Source organism: Schistocerca gregaria, chromosome 3 (genome assembly GCF_023897955.1).
Source record: "Schistocerca gregaria isolate iqSchGreg1 chromosome 3, iqSchGreg1.2, whole genome shotgun sequence".
NCBI lineage: Eukaryota > Metazoa > Arthropoda > Insecta > Orthoptera > Acrididae > Schistocerca > Schistocerca gregaria.
The window spans coordinates 596229280-596249372 of NC_064922.1; the positions used below are offsets into that span (position 1 = coordinate 596229280).

General features: G+C 38.9%; 1 protein-coding gene across 2 annotated transcripts in view; it reads right to left on the reverse strand.

Moving 5' to 3' along the window:
• The window catches only part of LOC126354201 (cilia- and flagella-associated protein 251-like), a 53788-nt gene that overhangs the window by 16318 nt on the left and 17377 nt on the right, over positions 1–20093 (reverse strand). For both annotated transcript variants that reach the window (XM_050003657.1, XM_050003658.1), the window contains exon 3: positions 18032–18072. In XM_050003657.1, coding sequence (XP_049859614.1) covers positions 18032–18071 — 40 coding nt within the window. In that variant the 5' untranslated portion in view covers position 18072. The remainder of the gene's footprint in view (positions 1–18031; positions 18073–20093) is intronic.

The following is a 20093-nucleotide window of genomic DNA, read 5'->3' on the forward strand; positions in this document are numbered from 1 at the left end:
CAATATTTGTTTGATTATCACTTACTTCTTCAGTAACAGCTGTCGCAGTCTTAGAACTCAGGTATATAAATATTAACAACAATTTTTATAATTTTTACTTGCTTCATTTATAATAATTTTTACTTACTTCAACAGCATTATTTGTATCATTTTCAGATGTATTATTTTGAACAATATTTGTATTATTTTCAGCTATATTATTTCTAAAAACATTTGGATGATTGCTTAAAATAATTGAACTATTACTAATAGTAAATCTAATTAAATCAGCTTTACATAAATTTGAATATCCTCGTAAATTATTTTCTTTACAAAATTCACGAAGTCTTCCAACAATATGTTGTTATAGTCGATAAGCAATTTCTTCTAATTGAACAGCAGTGTATCTTCCCATTTACCATTTCTATTTATTACAAATAAATTATTAGATTTGTATAACATATTTTTTAATAAAATGATAATTATTTAATAGTTAGGTAAGGATTATTATTTAAAAATTATTAATCAAAAAGAGAATTAGTTTATTATTTAATTTAACAATCAATTAGGTTTTAAATAATTTGTTTATAATTTAGTTTAACATTCAATCAGTTTTTAAACAAGTAGTTGATTATTTAATTTAAGAATCAATTATTTTGCTCTTCTGCTTAATACAAAAAAATCATTAGATTTGTAAAAATTAATTTTATTAAATAAAATGATAATTATTTTATAGATGGATAGATAATTAACCATAAAGGATTATTACTTAAAGTTTTCTTATTCTTAATATATTCAAAAGTAAATTTCTTATGTTTATTATTATGTTTATCTTTATGTGATGGATTTATATAAAAACAATTTAAATCTTTAATTTCTTGACAAATTTTACATTTCTTTTTTTTCTTCACTTATGACTTCTTCATTATTCATCATAGATTTAGATTTTCCTTCATTTTCTATTTTTGTATGTTCTTCACTCGGATTTCATCTTAAACATTCTTTAAAATAATATTTAGCCACACTTTTTCCACATATGCAAGGAATTCGATTTTATTGTAAGTTTCTACTTGATATTTATTCAAACATTGTCTACATATAGTTCTATAGCCTTCTTTTGTATACTCTTGTAAAGTGAAATTATCTATTGATTTCTCTGTATTACAATATTTACAAACTTAAGTTTTTGGGGAACAAACTTCTTGAACTTGAACATGCTCCATTTATATGGAAAAAAATTTATTAGAATTGTACCTTTAAAGGACTCTTTATCTCTTATCAGCCAATATTTTGATAAGAATGTTACAGCCTTATTTGACCATATGCTTTGATCATCTTATTTTCAGTTTAATGGTGAATGTTATGAGCAAATTGACTGTGTTGCCATGGGAAGCCCCCTCGCCCCTCTGGTAGCTAATTTATTCATGGAAGAATTCAAGGACAAGGCACTGGACTCAGCAAGTTTTATACCTACGGTCTTCTGGAGGTACGTGAATGACACATTCGTGGTATTGCCCCATGGTATGGGTGAATTACATCGATTTCTTGAGCATTTGAATTCCATCCACACTAGCACTAAATTTCCTATGGAAATAGTTGTCATTGACCGTAAAAGTGATGGCACATAAGGACTTGCCGTATATCGGAAACCAAAGCACACAAATCTATATCTTCATGCCAGTAGCTGCCATCACCTTTCACAAACCATAGACCATAGGTGTCCTTAAGATCTTAGTGCATCAGGCGCAATGTATATCCAATAAAGACAATTTGCAAGGAGAGCTAACATATCTCAAGAGCACTTTTTAAATCGAATGGATATTCTCCACAACAAATTCATAGAGCATACGATGCAAAACCTAAAAAGCAGGTATGTGATTGGGAAGAAGATAGTAATTTCTTCAGATCTAGTGCGTTTTTGCCCTATGTGGGTGCTCTTTCTTCAAAGATACGCTGTATTCTTGAGAAATACTTTGTTAAGGTCATCTTCCGGCCACCCATGGAGATTGCACCTTTACTTGGCTCTGTGAAGGACTATTTACTGCTTCATAAAACTTGTGTGTACCAGATTCCTTGCAGAAATTGCGAGCAGTCATACATAAGTCAAACAACATGCACCGTTCATTAGAGGTGCGTGGAGCATCGAAGATATACATGCCTATTACAACCAGATAAGTCATTGTATTGATATGGATCATTCCATGAATTACAATGATGTGAAGATTTTAACATCCACCTCTTCTTTTTGGGAATCTGTATTCAAGGACACTATAGAAATTCGATTAGCTAACAATTTAATAAACAGAGGTAATGGTTTTAATGTTGACAAAGTATGGAATCCAACTCTTGGAATAATTAAACTGCAGAGAAGTCGTCATCCTGTCATCGCTGCTGATCAAACATTGATAAGCGAATCAAATGTCTATACGCCTTCGCCACAGGAGGCACATGTGTAAGTGTATGTCTCTGCCGCCAACCAGCATCTGTGACCCGCATGCGCAGTACCACTGCGGTGGAGCATATAAGGCCACACTTGCCACCTTGTCGTCAGTCTTGTGACTCACTCTGAGGATGGCTGGACGATACGTAGCCAAAATATCAGTAGAGGAAATTATATTTGCGCGGTTGCATGCCCAAAATTTAATGGATTAACAGTAATCAATTGTTCAGGCTTGTTGTCCAATTTTAAAATGGAATAATTTTAAGAAAATAATGAATTTGAGCCTCAAATAAATTGATGAAGAAGTTGATTTTTAGAAGATACTTTGTTAGTAGAACTCCAACTATATATACATTCTTCAAGCTCCTTTATTTCAGCCAAATTTCACACGGTCATTGACCAATTAGAGTGTGCATATCAAAGGTCATTATAACGTATTTGTGTGGAAAGTGTTAGCCATTTGGCTAAAATATTCAACACACTCGCCTATGTACTTAAAAACATCCCAAATAAAAGAAGCAGTTATGTTAATTCAGAACTTAGTCTTCATGTAGTGCTGTGTACATAGGGTCAGAGAAGTCCGAAACACAGAAAATGTGTAGGAAATTGTGTTAGATGTTTTACAATTTTCAGATAGTGAAAAAAATTATATTCTTTAAATGGAAAACACTAAGTGACAGCTAAAGCAGTCTTTAGGCTGTGCCAAGCCACAATTAAGACAGTGTAGTGAATGTATGATTAAAAAAAGTATTGAAGAATTTTATAAAGATAAATATTGAACTGATGGACATTCTTATGTATGTGAAGACTGCAAGAAATTTAAAGTTACTTGTGAATGTGGTAAAACTGTAACTAAGTCTTATCTCAAAAAGCAATTACAAACAGCAACTCATAATAATCTTATGTCTGTGAAAGCAGAAAGTAAATAATTTTATATACTTATTCTTTAATATAATTTTTAAAAAACTATACTTAATTCTCTAATATATTAAATTACATTACGTTCACCTATGGGAAATGTATGTAAAATAAATGATTTTTTATTATAGCTATAATTATATTATTTTATTATATTATATTATTGGAATAGTACATACCTTTTGTATGTCCTGGATCATTACATCAATCTTATGGAAAATAAAAAATTGCTCATGTTAGTGAGTAATTTTTTTTATTTTTTATAAGATTGGTCTAGTGGTCCAGAACATAAAAATATCTATTACAGAAAATTCTATAACTTTCCTTCCAGAAATCAGTAACTACTTTCAATTGCATTTTGTACACTCATGCCCTTTGATCCATCATGATGACATATCCGCACTGAAGGAATCTGTTCCCAGAAGGTTTCAGCAGTATCCTTCACAAGATATCTTTCTTGTACAAAAACCAGTTTACAGCTTGGTGTCGAATCGTACAGTGTATTTTGAAACCCGACAATCCAGATTTTGATTTTCCATGGTTTCCCAAAACCTGCTTAAGTCAAGCACCTGAATGGTTCCTATGAAAGGGCATGACCTATTTTCTTCCTGAATAAGCTTGTGCTCCATCTCTAATGACATTGTTAAATTGCAGTCTTCCTTTTTTGAGGATGTGAAACTTAATGTGTCTGAAATAAATTATTACCTGAAGGAAACTTGATACGGAAGTGTCCATCGTAAGGTGTTGGTATCTCCTCTCGCCACTACTTCCTAAGTCATACCTTGTACCATAGTTTTGTACCTTTCTTTTACATTCCGTAAATTGACTTGTAGGATGCATGTGTCGCATGAATTTCTGGTGAGTCGCTTCTTAAGTGCCACAGGCTTCGTGCTCACGTCCCAGATTAAGCAAGAGAGCACCACTGAATGCTATTCCACTCGCTGTACCAACGAGTGTGGTGATACGTCATTGCATTAACGCCAATGAAATAATGCAAAGGCAAAACACATCTCCGAATTTGTTAAATAAGTTGTCGATCCTAGACTTGAATGTTATACAATTCTTTATTGCTGCAGAGAAAAAGCCCCTACCTACTACCATTTTTAAGTTTGAACTATCGAAAGCATTTTGAAAACAGAGCGCTGGTGAAAAATGTGTGCAATTTTAAAGACATAGTACTTGCATAATCCCACTACAAGAAGTTTTTTTCCAAAAGGCGACTTCGAAATCGGTAACTACACATGTAAAACAAATAATCGTCTTAACACAGGGACTGTTCAGTTGATTAGCTCAACAAACAAACATTAGTCACCTCCTTAAACGTGCGCTGCAGGTGTTGGAGAACCGGTACCAAGAGGTCATGTGCCTGCCGCTGCTGATGTAACTCAAGAGATGGAAGTGGTGTGTATGTACTAAACGGTTAATATAGAAACGGCGCCATAAAATTATCAAAATGGAGACATGAGAGAATGGCAGAAAGGAGCTATCATATTTGGGCATGCTCATGACCACACCATGAATGAAGATCCCAAATTTGTTGGTGTACCAGGCTGTCCAAAGCATCTTCAAATAATGGAGCACCACGTGCAACTATTTAGCACAGTGCGAGTACAGTGGTCGTAAAAAGATCTTAACTGGCAGGGCCTTCTCAATGTGAATCAGTTTCACAATGGCTAGGAATTATTGTTATCAGTGAATGCAGGTCCACCATAACCAGTTTCGGAGCCAACATCGTGAAGAGAATTGCATGTGATGGTCAATTTGAGTCGAGTATCATTGGTCGCAGAGAGACATAAGTTGTGCCTCCTCAATGCCCAAGACAAGACAGCAACTAGACAGTAGATGAGTGGAACTATCTAGTGTAGTTGTAGTTGTTGTAGTAGTTTTATTCATCTGGTGCTCTCTTTTATGAGGATATTGGACATGTGTTATTACAATTAAAGAACAACAAAAATTAAGTAATTCACTTAATATGTGCATTGATTTATTTTTGTTGTTTTTAAATTACACTCATGTTCAGAAATAAACAAAACACTTTGAACACTAGAAATAGGACATTCATATTCACAGGATATGTACATTATTATGTTCTGCAGAAATGATTAGTATGTCAATCCCCTCGGTTCAGCATGTGTCTTACTGCCTAGTAGGCACAGGGTGCGCAATGGGCACTTGTTCCATGTGTGATGACATCGGCGCATATAAGGCGCGAATGGCCTCCTGTTACCCTTAAAGAGACATTATACATGAAATTCGTTGAAATTTGACATTTTCTGTTTTCTACTCTTTAATGTACTTTGCACTTTCCTGAACATTTTGGTATACAATACATTAAAATCAGACAACTGTGAGACCTTCAAAAACATTTTGAATCTTTACGTGTGACTGTCAAATTTAGTGGCTATGCATATACTACAACAGTTGAGCAGTCATATCTTGGGAACTACACAGTCTAGAAGGCTGTGAATTGCTTTGTTTTGTGCCTACTGCTGCATCTCAGAAGTTGGCATTACACATAAACCTAAAAACCAAGATGGGTAACTCAAAACTGTCTGATTGCAAGACAACAAAATGTGCTGGAAGACTAATGGGCAAAGTAATTGATGAATGACAAGAATATTATAAGAAGGCCATTAGAATAACTGTGACAATTTAGAGAAGATGAAAAGAACTGTGTGGAGCACTTTCTTTCATCGAATATCAACTGATGAAAAGCCATGTCATGCTTTGTGTCCACCTCCACCAAACACTTGGTGCAAATATAGACAAGCTGAATTTTCTGGCACCCTCCTTGAATTTACACATAAACATTATCTTCCTTTGGCAGTAATGGAGGCGATCAAACCTATTTACAGAAATTTGAAAAATCCTGAGCTACTAAATAAGTGTTTACATGGGAAGACCCAGAATGTCATTCAGTCCTTCAGTAATATTGTGTGGTGAAGTGTGCCTAAAAAGGTATTTGTTGGCCTTATGAGTCTAAAGTTAGCAGTATCTGATGCTGTAATGACTTTTAATGGTAGGAACTATGAAAGACTTAAGGTTCTGGAGAAGTTAGGGGTAAGATTTGGACAGAACACAGCTAAAGGACTGCGGGAACTGGATGAGCTTCGAGTACGTGAAGCAGAGTTAGCCGCTCAACAAATTACAAAAGAATCAAGAAAGAAAAGGAGGAGGCAAGCACTGGGCTGTTGTGACACTGAAGAAGACACAGACAATGGACCAGGGAAATTCTAGTCCATAAAAGACGCAGTAATGTATGAATAAGAATTTGTAATAAAGAAGAATGAGACTTTCACTCTGCAGCGGAGTGTGTGCTGATATGAAACTTCCTGGAAGATTAAAACAGTGTGCACGACCGAGACTCGAACTCGGGACCATTGCCATTCGCGGGCAAGTGCTCTACCAACTGAGCTACCGAAGCACGACTCACGCCCGGTAATCACAGCTTTACTTCTGCCAGTACCTCGTCTCCTACCCGCGAAAGGCAAAGGTTTGTAATAAAGAAGTTTTAAACCTCAATATCTCTGAATTACGGTTTTTGCAACAAATGTCCTGTATTCATGGAGACATGAAATTTTCACAGAATGCCAAGTGTAAGACTCAACACATATGGAACTAGAATAATTAAAATATCCTGAGTTGTTTTCTTTTATGTTTATTTATTGACAAAATTCTGTCAAAAAATGAGAGTTTGAAAAAAAAGATAACATGCCCCATAATATAATATTATTAATAATTCTAGTTCAGTGTATCTGAAAGGTGCATCCAATAATTATGGAAAATTGTTAAGTTGAAGTCCTAAAAAGTTTCCAAGATAATGGATCACAAAATTCGATAATTTAACATTGGCGGCATAGGACATACAATGTCCCCTTAACACAGCCTCCTTTGGAATAGCCGTCCATTTTGCATTCACCTGGTTCCCAAGTTCATTTATGGTCGTCGGCATTAGGTCACAGCACTGCACTCGTTGTTTCACCAAATCCTACACATTTTTGGTTGATCTGGCAGCCCAGGGCAAAAGGCTGACTTCCTGTGACACCAAGAAGGCACGTGTTCATGGAGCAACATATGGTCGTGCATTGGCTTGCTGAAAAATGGCGTCTGTGGTGTTGTGCAGAATGAATATGGTAGGGGTCGCTAGATGTCATTCATGTAGGTCACACTGGTCACTGTGCCCAAGACACGCAGCAACTGTGATTTGTGGTTGTGCTCAACAGCACCCCCACCATAAGGCCTCGAGTTGGTGATGTATGTCTTGTGCAAATGCAGTCGCTGTGATGCCGCTCCCCTAGTCAGCGGTGAACCAAAACGTGGCCTTCATTTTCAAACAAACAGAAACTGGATTCGTCTAAAAACACTATGCGATGCTATTCTTGTCCACAGTGACGTCATTCCACACAACACTGCCGTCTAGAATTTTTCTGCAAATCCATCAGAGGTAGGCGGAGAAGTGGACGACGCGCACGTAACGCGTGCCGTAATAAACAGCGACCGACTGTTACCCCTAATAGCGTACGATGTGTTTCATTGTTCCAATACTGCGCCAGAACCAAAGAGGAAGAAGATCTATCCTGCAATGCTATTCGGATGCGGTGTCGATCTTTTCGAGGATGGTCTCGGTGGTACTATCTGACCCATCTCGTGTTGTTCTACTGTACTGTCGAAACACTCGGTCCTACACGAGTGGCAATGTTCCTCATGGATGCACTACATTCTCTCATGCCAATAATGCACCTTCTTTCAAACTCACTGATTTGACGGCACGATTTACCCATATGTCTGCAAGGCATGCTACACGTCTGCTTAAGTCACACTGATCCTTTACCTTCAGTTTATAGCGACAACGAGAGTCAAAGGCACATTTTAGCAGTGGGTGATGTTGCGCCGTGATATCGATGTTGACCTTGAACTGCGGGCCGACATGGTTCAAATGCTAATCATTTCAGCAGAACATACTAATGTACATGCCCTGTGAATATGAACGTCGCATCTCTAGTCGTTCAAGGTGTTCTGTTTTATCTGAACATGAGTGCATGTTATATAAACATTTACAGACATACGGGTCTAGTATGACAAGGATGGAACGAGTAGTCAGCCGTGGCCTCATATTAGGAACCATTCCGGCATTTGCCTGAAATAATTTAGTAAAGCCATCGGAATCCTAAATCAGGATGAATGGATGAAGACTGGAACCTCCACCCTCCCACTTACAAGGCTACTCTCTTCAAAACAATCGGTTTACCCTTAGTGTACAATACCACTTAACAAATAAGCTATTTAATATCGAAAAAGACTGCTCATTCATTTCTCACTCCCAGTCACTGCACACATTACACACCCTGTGTACACATTGTTACATAACATTACACACACTATAAGGTGATTTCAAGACCATCTTGTGCACTCCAACTTCCCATCTGCCTGAAAAACTGAATCAGCATTCCTTTATAATGAGTGAGGTTTGCGTTCAAAAAGAGGATAAAGTGTTAGCTTTGGGAGTAAGCTTTTCCAGAAAAGGAAAATTATGGTGCTAGTATGGAAGTGTTATGTGGAATGTTAAATGTTTTATTATCGTAGTTATGAGTTATATGTGTTACACCTTTTACAAACCCATACTCTGTGTTCGCTCAGTAACCCTTCAGTTCATATAATGTATTGCTTAACAACTACCTTTTAACTGTCTTTTTAAATAAGTTTGTTCTGCCAAATTCTATAATCTCCCCTGGTAATGTATTGCATGGTTTTATTCCTTGACAGAAAACTGTTTTGACGGTTATGTTTATTCTTTCTTGGCAAGTGTAAGATCAGCCTAGATCTTGTTCTAAGCTTATGGACAGAGCTGTCTGTGCAGTAATTATCAAGGTTAAGTTTGATATGTACAACTGATTGGTAAATGTATTCACATGGTACAGTTAAAATTCCCAGTGTTCTGAACTACTATTTCTTGTTATTATTCTTATGGCCGTTTTCCGCAGTCTGAAAACTGTGTTCATGCTTTGTGCATTTGTTTCCAGAAAAGAACGCCACAGTTAAGAACTGAGTGACATATGAATAGTATGTAAACTAAGAGACACTGGCTGTTATACACTGACAACAGTACTCTAAGGGTATAACATGCTGATGACATTCTGTTTGTAAGTATCTTTGTGCGTTCCTAGCACCTCAGCTGAGAATCAGTTTCGATTCCTCGAAATTTTGCGTTTGCTACGCAGTCTCTAGCGGTGTCATCTACATTTAATTTAACAGTGTACACTCCTGGAAATGGAAAAAAGAACACATTGACACCGGTGTGTTAGACCCACCATACTTGCTCCGGACACTGCGAGAGGGCTGTACAAGCAATGATCACACGCACGGCACAGCGGACACACCAGGAACGGCGCTGTTGGCCGTCGCATGGCGCTAGCTGCGCTGCATTTGTGCACCGCCGCCGTCAGTGTCAGCCAGTTTGCCATGGCATACGGAGCTCCATCGCAGTCTTTAACACTGGCAGCATGCCGCGATAGCGTGGACGTGAACCGTATGTGCAGTTGACGGACTTTGAGCGAGGGCGTATAGTGGGCATGCGGGAGGCCGGGTGGACGTACCGCCGAATTGCTCAACACGTGGGGCGTGAGGTCTCCACAGTACATCGATGTTGTCGCCAGTGGTCGGCGGAAGGTGCACGTGCCCGTCGACCTGGGACCGGACCGCAGCGACGTACGGATGCACGCCAAGACCGTAGGATCCTACGCAGTGCCGTAGGGGACCGCACCGCCACTTCCCAGCAAATTAAGGACACTGTTGCTCCTGGGGTATCGGCGAGGACCATTCGTAACCGTCTCCATGAAGCTGGGCTACGGTCCCGCACACCATTAGGCCGTCTTCCGCTCACGCCCCAACATCGTGCAGCCCGCCTCCAGTGGTGTCGCGACAGGCGTGAATGGAGGGACGAATGGAGACGTGTCGTCTTCAGCGATGAGAGTCGCTTCTGCCTTGGTGCCAATGATGGTCGTATGCGTGTTTGGCGCCGTGCAGGTGAGCGCCACAATCAGGACTGCATACGACCAAGGCACAAAGGGCCAACACCCGGCATCATGGTGTGGGGAGCGATCTCCTACACTGGCCGTACACCTCTGGTGATCGTCGAGGGGACACTGAATAGTGCACGGTACATCCAAACCGTCATTGAACCCATCGTTCTACCATTCCTAGACCGGCAAGGGAACTTTCTGTTCCAACAGGACAATGCACGTCCGCATATATCCCGTGCCACCCAACGTGCTCTAGAAGGTGTAAGTCAACTACCCTGGCCAGCAAGATCTCCGGATCTGTCCCCCATTGAGCATGTTTGGGACTGGATGAAGCGTCGTCTCACGCAGTCTGCACGTCGAGCACGAACGCTGATCCAACTGAGGCGCCAGGTGGAAATGGCATGGCAAGCTGTTCCACAGGACTACATCCAGCATCTCTACGATCGTCTCCATGGGAGAATAGCAGCCTGCATTGCTGCGAAAGGTGGATGTACACTGTACTAGTGCCGACATTGCGCATGCTCTGTTGCCTGTGTCTATGTGCCTGTGGTTCTGTCAGTGTGATCATGTGATGTACCTGACCCCAGGAATGTGTCAATAAAGTTTCCCCTTCCTGGGACAATGAATTCACGGTGTTCTTATTTCAATTTCCAGGAGTGTAATTTTCCCTCATGAAGCTGAAATTCGTGGCATTTGGTTTATTTCTGTTCATCATTGCTTTTTGACCAGTTGTAAATTCCCTTAATGGTTTCAACTGCTTTCTCTACAATACGTTCACTTGTTTTCTCAGTGACTAGCTGTCATCAGAAAAGTGAATTTTTTTACCTGTGGCTAACACTACTGCAAAAATTAATTGATGTATATCATATACAGTACTGACCCAAAAATGCCACCCTGAGTAATTCCCTCATTAATATATTTTGGTTCTAATAGGTGCTTTATTAAAAGTTTAAACTTGTTTGAAGTATGTGTTATCTTTACCCTTTGTAATCTATGTGCTACACATGACTGGAACCAGTCGTTAGCTAGCCCTCTTATTCATAATGTTTATAGCTTATTTAGTACAATCTTATGGTCAATATTATCAAAAACCTTAGAAAATTCTAAAAATGTTCCTGTGACATATTCATTTGTCAAGAGTATCAAGTACCACTTTTGTGGGTTCTACTGGGCTGGTTCCATACATATACCACTTCGGAAACCAACTTAAGAGGTTGTATGTATTCAAGCAATTCATTAATCCGTCTTTCATAACTGATTCTATTATCTTTGAGAATGCTGGCAGCAGGTAAATGCGCCAGTAATTTTCCTGCACCTTCTGCATTACCTTTCCTTGCAGCGGTTCAACTCTATAACGACCTCTATATCGACATCTACATCGATATTAAACAATCCACCTCATGGCGCGTGGCAGAGGGTACCCCTACCACTGATAGTCATTTCCTTTCCTGTTCTACATGCAAATAGAACGAGGAAAAAAGACTATCTATATGCCTCCATATAAGTCTTAATTTATCGTGGCACGTCTTTGTGGTCCTTACGCGCAATATATGTTGGAGGCAACAGAATCGTTCTGCAGTTAGCTTCTCAGTAGTGTTTCTCGGAAAGAAAAAAGCTTTGAACTTTCCTTTATCCAGTGACATGCACAATGTGTTTATATCTGTTACTTTTAGTCTGTTATAAACAACTAAAATGTGTTCTTCCTTTTTAAATCATGAGGTATGAGGTATATAGTAGAATTTTTCAAGGGTTTTATGCTTATGTATGATATTTATGGGAACTAAAAATTTCCTCTCTAGAAATCTTTATGGATTCCGTAAATTAAAATCGTATGAAACCTCCGTTCGTCCCGGCGATCTTGATAACAATAGATACCGACGGCCAGGCTGATGCCGTGTTCGTTTATTTGTATAAGGCATTCGATATAGTTCTGCATTGTCGCTTGATGACCAAAATATCAGATCAGATTTTTTGTTCTTGGGTTGACGAGTTCCTAGTAAACAGAAGACACCGTGTTATTCTCAACCGAGAGAAATCTGCGACGCAAAATGAATTTTGAATGTACCCAGGGAAGTGTTATAGGACTATAACATTTGCAAATGACCTAGTGAATGAAGTTGGATGTTCCGTGAGGTCTATCGCGGATGATGCTGCTACATACACACAAGTTGCAAAGCTACAGAAATGTACAGAAATACAGAGAGGGCTACAGAGAATCGACACTCGGTGCAGGGACTGGTAGTTGAGCCTCAGCATAAGCAAATGTAACTTCTTGTGCATAATTAGACAGAAAGAATCATTAAAATTCAGTTATTGATAGCAGAACATCGGAGCGAATTAAAGTGTGCCGACCACATGAAACTAACCGTAGGAAGGATCTGCCAGTAAGATTTATTGAAATAATCTCCAAGAAGTGTAGTGCACCTACGGAGGAGGTAGTTTATAAAATACTCGCTCGACTAGCGTAGCTTCCACAAGCCTGGTTTCACTGCTATTTGAATAATGCTCTCCCGTCTGAGATCAAGACTAGATATAATTGATAAAGGAAACAGGGAATGAAAAGCAGCAAGTTTCGTCATTTAGCAGAAGCTGTAGGAGAGGCATTGTGGATCAAGGTGTGGTTTACTGCTAAGATTCTGAGGTCTGGAAGAGCCAACAAACATATTGTTCGTCTAACACACATCTCTCGAGGGTAAAACTAGGGAGATTCGAGCCACGCGGAGGTCTAACAATTGTTCTTCGGTAGACTATTCCGGACTGGAGCGGGAAAGGGGGCAAGTGAACGTGCCTCACAGCATTCCCCGCGCCACGCACCACAACGTAGCTTGCCAATTATAGATCCAGGTGCAGTGGGTTGAGAGTACTACGTTACACACTAAGTGTAGTCAAATAGACAACAACCCAGACACATTCAAAAGGTCAGCGAAATGAAAAAGAGACAGATGGGGAAAAAGTAAGTAGACTACTTTTTCAAAAGTAATCGCCAAAACTGTTAGTACATTAATCCCAATGTGTGATAGTGCCTTCATGGGAAACTTCTGCGGTCGCCTACGGTACCGTGATTGTACACTAGCGTTCACCAATTCGTCTGCAGCCATTCGACTGCCACGAATGTCTTTTTTCAGGGCTTCAGAAATATGGAAATCGAAGTTGAAGAGATCGGAACTGTATGGTGATTGCGTACGATCATCCCCGCGAAACTTCTATTTCTGCTCGAGACAATCTTGGCCTCACAGTTACTGTCTTCTTGTAGATATTTTATTTTACACTGACAATCAGCACCTCAAATGCTATGTTTTTAACAAAATCTTTCATGTATTCAAAAACTGCCGCTGTATTTACTTCAGATGATTCTTTCTATAGCCTCTACATTCTAGTAGTGAAGACGTTCTCACATTTTCATCTTGTATACTGTCAAATGTTACAACAATCATTTCGATCCATCTCAGTGCAGTCTGTTATTACAATGTTACCATTATTACTGTTTATACGTTTCCACGCCCAAAACATTTCAGTTTTACTAGATAGTTGTCTGATCCACATTCGGCTGCTCTATAAGATGTTGCGACATTTACCTTAAAATTACTTGCTTGTTTACTGATAATATAGTCTATCACTGATTGTAGGTCTCTGGAATCCTAATGTCACGGATATTTACGAATGTCTTTGTATTCGAGAAATGTGTTGGCAATTTGTAAATTTAACTGTTCACCAATTTCAGCCAACCCTTCTTCAGAGTCATTACACTGTGCCGCACCGTTTTTGACCACTATCCCAAACGGTTTCCTTATTCCTACTCTTGCATTCTCATCCCTTACCACCATAAATTCTTTCCTTCCCGGGTAATTTTATAATATGGTAGTTTCCCGGAAAGCATCTTTCTAAATCGTTTGTATCATTCGTTGATTTTTCTGTTCCAATAACTTCCATGGTGAACGATGTCATTCCAACTACACTCATGCTCATAAATTAAGGATAATGCTGATACATGGTGAAACAACGCTCTGGTGGGCGGTCTGCGTGTTTAAATAACCTCAGGGTATGACCATGCGATGCATCCAACCTGTGGTCGTCGCACGGTGGCGCTGGCAGCAGTCCATATACGCAGAAGTGTGTTGATGCATGTCAGAGTACGGTGCAGCGAGTAAGTGTGCAGACGTTTTATGACGTGCTAATGGTGACTGTGTGTTGAAAATGGCTCAAAGAACACATATTGATGACGTTATGAGGGGTAAGATACTAGGGAAACTGGAGGCTGGTCAAATACAGCAGACAAGAAACGTGTCCAGGCTTTACAGTACGGGACGTCCACAGTGTACAACACCACAAGAAGACCGATATCTCACCATCGGTGCCCGCAGACGGCCACGGAGTACTGCAAGTAGCCTTGCTCGGGACCTTACTGCAGCCACTGGAACAGTTGTCTCCAGACACACAGTCTACAGACAACTGAACACACATGGTTTATTCGGCCGGAGACCAGCAAGATGCAATCCATTGACCACTGGTCACAGAAGAGCCCGCCTGGCCTGGTGTCAAGAACACAGTACGTTGTCATTGCGACAGTGCTTCCAGGTTATGTTCACGGACGAGTCCAGGTATAATCTGAACAGTGATTCTCGCCGGGTTTTCGTCTGGCGTGAACCGGGAACCAGATACTAAACCTTAATGTCCTTGAAAGGGACCTGTATAGAAGTCGTGGTTTGGTGGTGTGGGGTGGGATTATGACTGGTGCAAGTACACCCTTGCATGTCTTTAACAGAGGAACTATAACAGGTCAGGTGTATCGAGAAGTCATTTTGCACCAGTATGTCCTCCTTTTCATGGGCGCAATGGGTTCCACATTCCTCCTGATGAATGTCTTGAAACAGAAGATATCAGGAGAATGGAGTGGCCTGCCTGTTCTCCGGACCAAAACCCCATCAAGCACGTCTTGAATGCTCTCGGTCGACGTATTGCTGCACGTCTTCAAACCCCTAGGACCCTTCAGGAGCTCCGACAGGCACTTGTCCAAGAATGGAAGGCTACACCCCAGCAGCTGCTCGACCACCTGGTCCAGAGTATTCCAACCTGTTGTGCGGCCTGTGTGCGTGCGCATGGTGATCATATCCCATATTGATGTCGGGGTACATGCTCAGGAAACAGTTGCGTTTTGTAACTCAGGTGTTTCGGGACCGTTTTCTCGACTTATCACCAATTGTTTGCAGATGATGCTGTCATTTACCGTCTTGTAAAGCCATCAGATCATCAAAACGACTTGCAAAGTGATTTAGATAAGTTGTCTGTATGGTGCAAAAAGTGGCAATTGACCCTGAATAAAGAAAATTGCGAAGTTATTCACGTAAGTAGTAAAATAAATCAGCTAAATTTCGATTACGCAATAAGTCACACTAATCTGAGGGCTGTAAATTCAACTAAATACTTACGGATTACAATTACAGATAACCTAAATTGGAACGATCACATAGATAATATTGTGGGTAGAGCAAACCAAAGACTGAGACTCATTGGCAGAACACTTAGAAGGTGCAACAGGTCTACCAAAGAGACTGCTTACACTACGCTTGTACGTCCTATTCTGGAGTACTGCTGTGCGGTGTGGGATCCGCATCAGGTGGGACTGACGGATGACATCGAAAAAGTACAAAGAAGGGCAGCTCGTTTTGTATTATCGCGAAATTGGGGAGATAGTGTCACAGACATGATACGTGAATTGGAGTGGCAATCATTAAAACAAAGGCGTTTTATCGTTGAGACGGGATCTTATCGTGAAATTTCAATCACCAGTTTTCTCCTCCGATTGCGAAAACATTCTGTTGGCTCCCACCTGCATAGGGAGAAATCATCATCACGATAAAATAAGAGAAATCAGGGCTTGCACGGAAAAATTTAAGTGTTCATTTTTCCCGCGTGCCGTTCGAGAAAGGAACGGTAGAGAGACAGCATGAAGGTTGTTCATTGAACCCTTTGCCAGGCACTTTATTGTGAATAGCAGAGTAATCACATAGATGTAGATGTAGATGAATACCGTGGACTTCAGATCTGTACCAGTTTTGTGTAGTGGCACATTGTGTGGCACCACATTCTGCAATTATCCTTAATTTATGTGCATGAGTGTATAATAATACGTACGTTAGTAAATTCTTGATTTTTTCACCATATTTTCTTTATCAGGATGCTTTGTTCCTGGGAGTGTTTCATGTCCTGTCTCAAAATATGTACGTGTTTATCAAGATCTTCCTCTCCATTACCGTCCCGCTTCGTTTCAGAGAATACAGTGACACCCATTTCGAATGAGTCGTGTTCTGTAGGTGATATATTCAGTTTAGTGAAAATATCTTGTACATTCCTACATTCAAACGTCATTTTCGTTTGTTTTTTTTCATCTTGAGCTCGTCGTTCGGAAAAAGATAAAAGGAAGATAACTTGGGTAGGACCAAGTGAAACTGAAAATGAAACTAATTACATTTTATCAAACAGTACAGTACAGGTAATTGAAAAAATGTAACAGACATAAACCATGTCAGAAACTCCAAGAGATCATAGAGTAAAAATGGATACAGTTAAAGCAGCGTAAAATAGATGGAAACATGCGTATGTATTTGTCAAACATGAAGTCAAAAATGTAGAGTAGGAGAATTTATTTAAGAATAAGAACGTAAACCATATTAAATTAAGCAACAATCTTAGAGTACTGGAAAGACGAAAAGGACATCCAAAAGTGCAAGAAATGTTGAAGGTATGAAGAACACAAAAGAGAAACAAACTTCAAATAAAACGTGGCGTCTTTCAATGACAACGCGCGAGTTTCAAAATAACAGTAGTAAGACGATACTGAATTGAACAAAACTATTCGGAAATGTTTTAGAGATGATGTGAAATGAGAAATGAAAGTTTCGAGTCGAAAACAGTAAGAGTATAAAAATCAAAAAACAGGTTTTTTGGTTCATAACACCCACATGTCATCAGACAAGATGGCAGTAGATAATTAACAAATAAGAGAAAATTGTACAAGCATTTCAGATATTCTTTAAATATTGACATAATTCGAGAGCTGAATCAGAAACACAAGTAGTTAATCATAATACAGAGCAATTGGCAACAAGAGGAGAGAGGTAAGGACATACTTGAAGCAACCAGCAGAAGAGATACAGCCTTGCTGATACGCAGGTGTAGGGACGCATCACTACATGCTGACAGAAACTAAACTACACAGCAAACGCCACACCTGATAGGGTCAGGGGTAGACTCTTTGATCCATTTACAGCATCTATTACTGGATGACGAGCCAATACGTTAAATGTGTGGGCAGTAGTTATGCACTGTGTCCAGTTTACAAGCCCATCGGTGTGGTTATTTAACAGTGCGCAGTAAGCCCAACGACACTCTTATATTAAGTGCTTTGTATTTTCCCTTGTGCTTCTCATGAGATGGTTATGTGTTACAGCATCAGGCTCGATATCACCTTCATCTGTTGATGTGGAACACATAAGCAACCATGAATGACCAGTTACCAAGGACGCACGTAACTAATCAAAGCAATATATGCCACGTGGCGCACGTAATAACACTTATTTAAATTTCAGAATATTTTCAGCTCAACGTAGAACTTAATTGCAGCAGACTGGCAAGAAACATACAAATCGATAGTTGTTACCTGTTTTTTAGAGCTTACCTTCCTCCTGGATATGTGGCGTGTTCCTTCCTGAGCTCATCCTATTAAGCAAATAACAAAATAACTTTAATATTATGCCGATAAAATTAATTTGCAATTTTTTTACAGAAATTAATGAAATTATGCTTGACTAAAAGATTTATTCTTTAATATTTTTTGCCATCCTAAAACAAAAAGGAAAAACTGATACCATGAGATTCTCGCTTACTGATCTAAAGAGCTAAATTACAGGAATCTGGCGAGACATTTACCACATACTTATTGCACCTATGAGCTACATGGAAAATAACTTATACATTCCTAAAATTTGTAACACAACGAATAAATTATTCAAGAAAGCGTAAAATTTACGACTTTTTCAACCGACTATAGTACATACTCGATTTAAGGTCGGTATAGTCGCGTTAATGCAGTGTCATATTCAGATTTCAGATGCGTGATTTTTATTTCTATGTTAATAATTCATTGCAAATTGTACAAATGTATATTCCGTAATTATGGGATGACCCAGAAGTGATATCCAGCATACGATAGCGTGTGTAACAACACCATTAGGAAACAATTTATGTGTAGCTATGTTTTGCTGAATTAGGTGTATTGTTTATGGGGCAAAACTAGGTAAGCTATGAACGAACGGTGGATATGGATGAATCTTATGATTATGAACACAATCACGAGACTAGTCTTGAATCAGTAACCATTTTTTCTTGTACTATGAGTCATTCAATGCAAATTATATTTACACTAGCTTCGCACCCAATGTTTCACTCTTGTAGACTGTGTTGAATTCAGTTTCCTTTAATCAAATTTTTATGTTGGTCACAAGTTGCAACACCTTCTAAGCTTTTCACGCTAATTAAGGCTATAGGAGCATGGTCTTTTCCGAATGTACCCCTGACCAAAAAGTGATCCTTATAGCTGCAGTCAAAGGTTTTTGTTACCATGGCTTCTGCGTTCTCATGATGATATTTTCATACAAACTTCCATTCCATAACAAATGTTTATTTATATCTAGCTGAAAGATGAAATACCTATTTTAATAGATTTAGCTTTAAAATTTTTTAATATAACGAAATATTTTCATAAAATTTTTATCTTCTATTTCGTCGTCTTAAAGTCTGAATTTACAAACACAACGAAAAAAGTATTTTTTAATTTCTAACAGAGAGGCCAAATGCAATTTCTCATAGATTTAGCTTCTGAAACGGTTTCATAATGAAATAATTTCATAAAAGTTTTCATCCTCTATTTCAATCGCTTAAGGGGTTGAATTTCCAAAAAACAGTGAAACACGTATTTTTAATTTCTAATTGAAAAATGGAGTACCAATTTTCATAGATTTTATAAAAATTTTCAATTCCTATTTCATCCCCTTAGGGATTAAAATTCCAAAAATGCTCAAACACGTATTTCTTCATTTATTAACGAGAAACCAAATACCAATCTTCGTAAGTATATATTCAATATTGCTTTAAAAGCAACATTTTTCAAAAACCCTTAATCCCCTATTTCACCCTATTGGGGTGGAGTTTCTGAAAATTCCTTTTTAAACAACGCCTGCACTATAAGCCTAACACCCCTTCAAAATTTCAGGTTTCGATCCTAAGGTGTTTGGGCTGGTCAATAATGAGACAGTCAGCCAGAACATTGCATTATATTTGAAAATATCAGGAGAATTAATAAATGGCATTGGATATGTCCTACCGAATTAATTTGTTTAGTTAATCGGTTTCCAGGTTACAAGACCAACATCAGACTTTAGCCTTAAAATGTGATGATGGACTTGTAAGCCGACAACCGGTTAACTAAATAAATTAATCCCATAGAACATATACAAAATTGTGCCACTTCATTCATAATCACGTTGTTCTATCAAAAGCCGATGGAGAAATTAGTTAACATGATAAGCAGAGTTCCTCAAGGATTTTAACATTCCATACATTCTAAGATGTATCCTTTATTCTTTTATTTCACGCTAACACATTAACACTCACTCTCCTGCACGCGTAATATTCTATATTATATGCTATGTGTTCACTGCTCACACATGTGACTAAAGTGT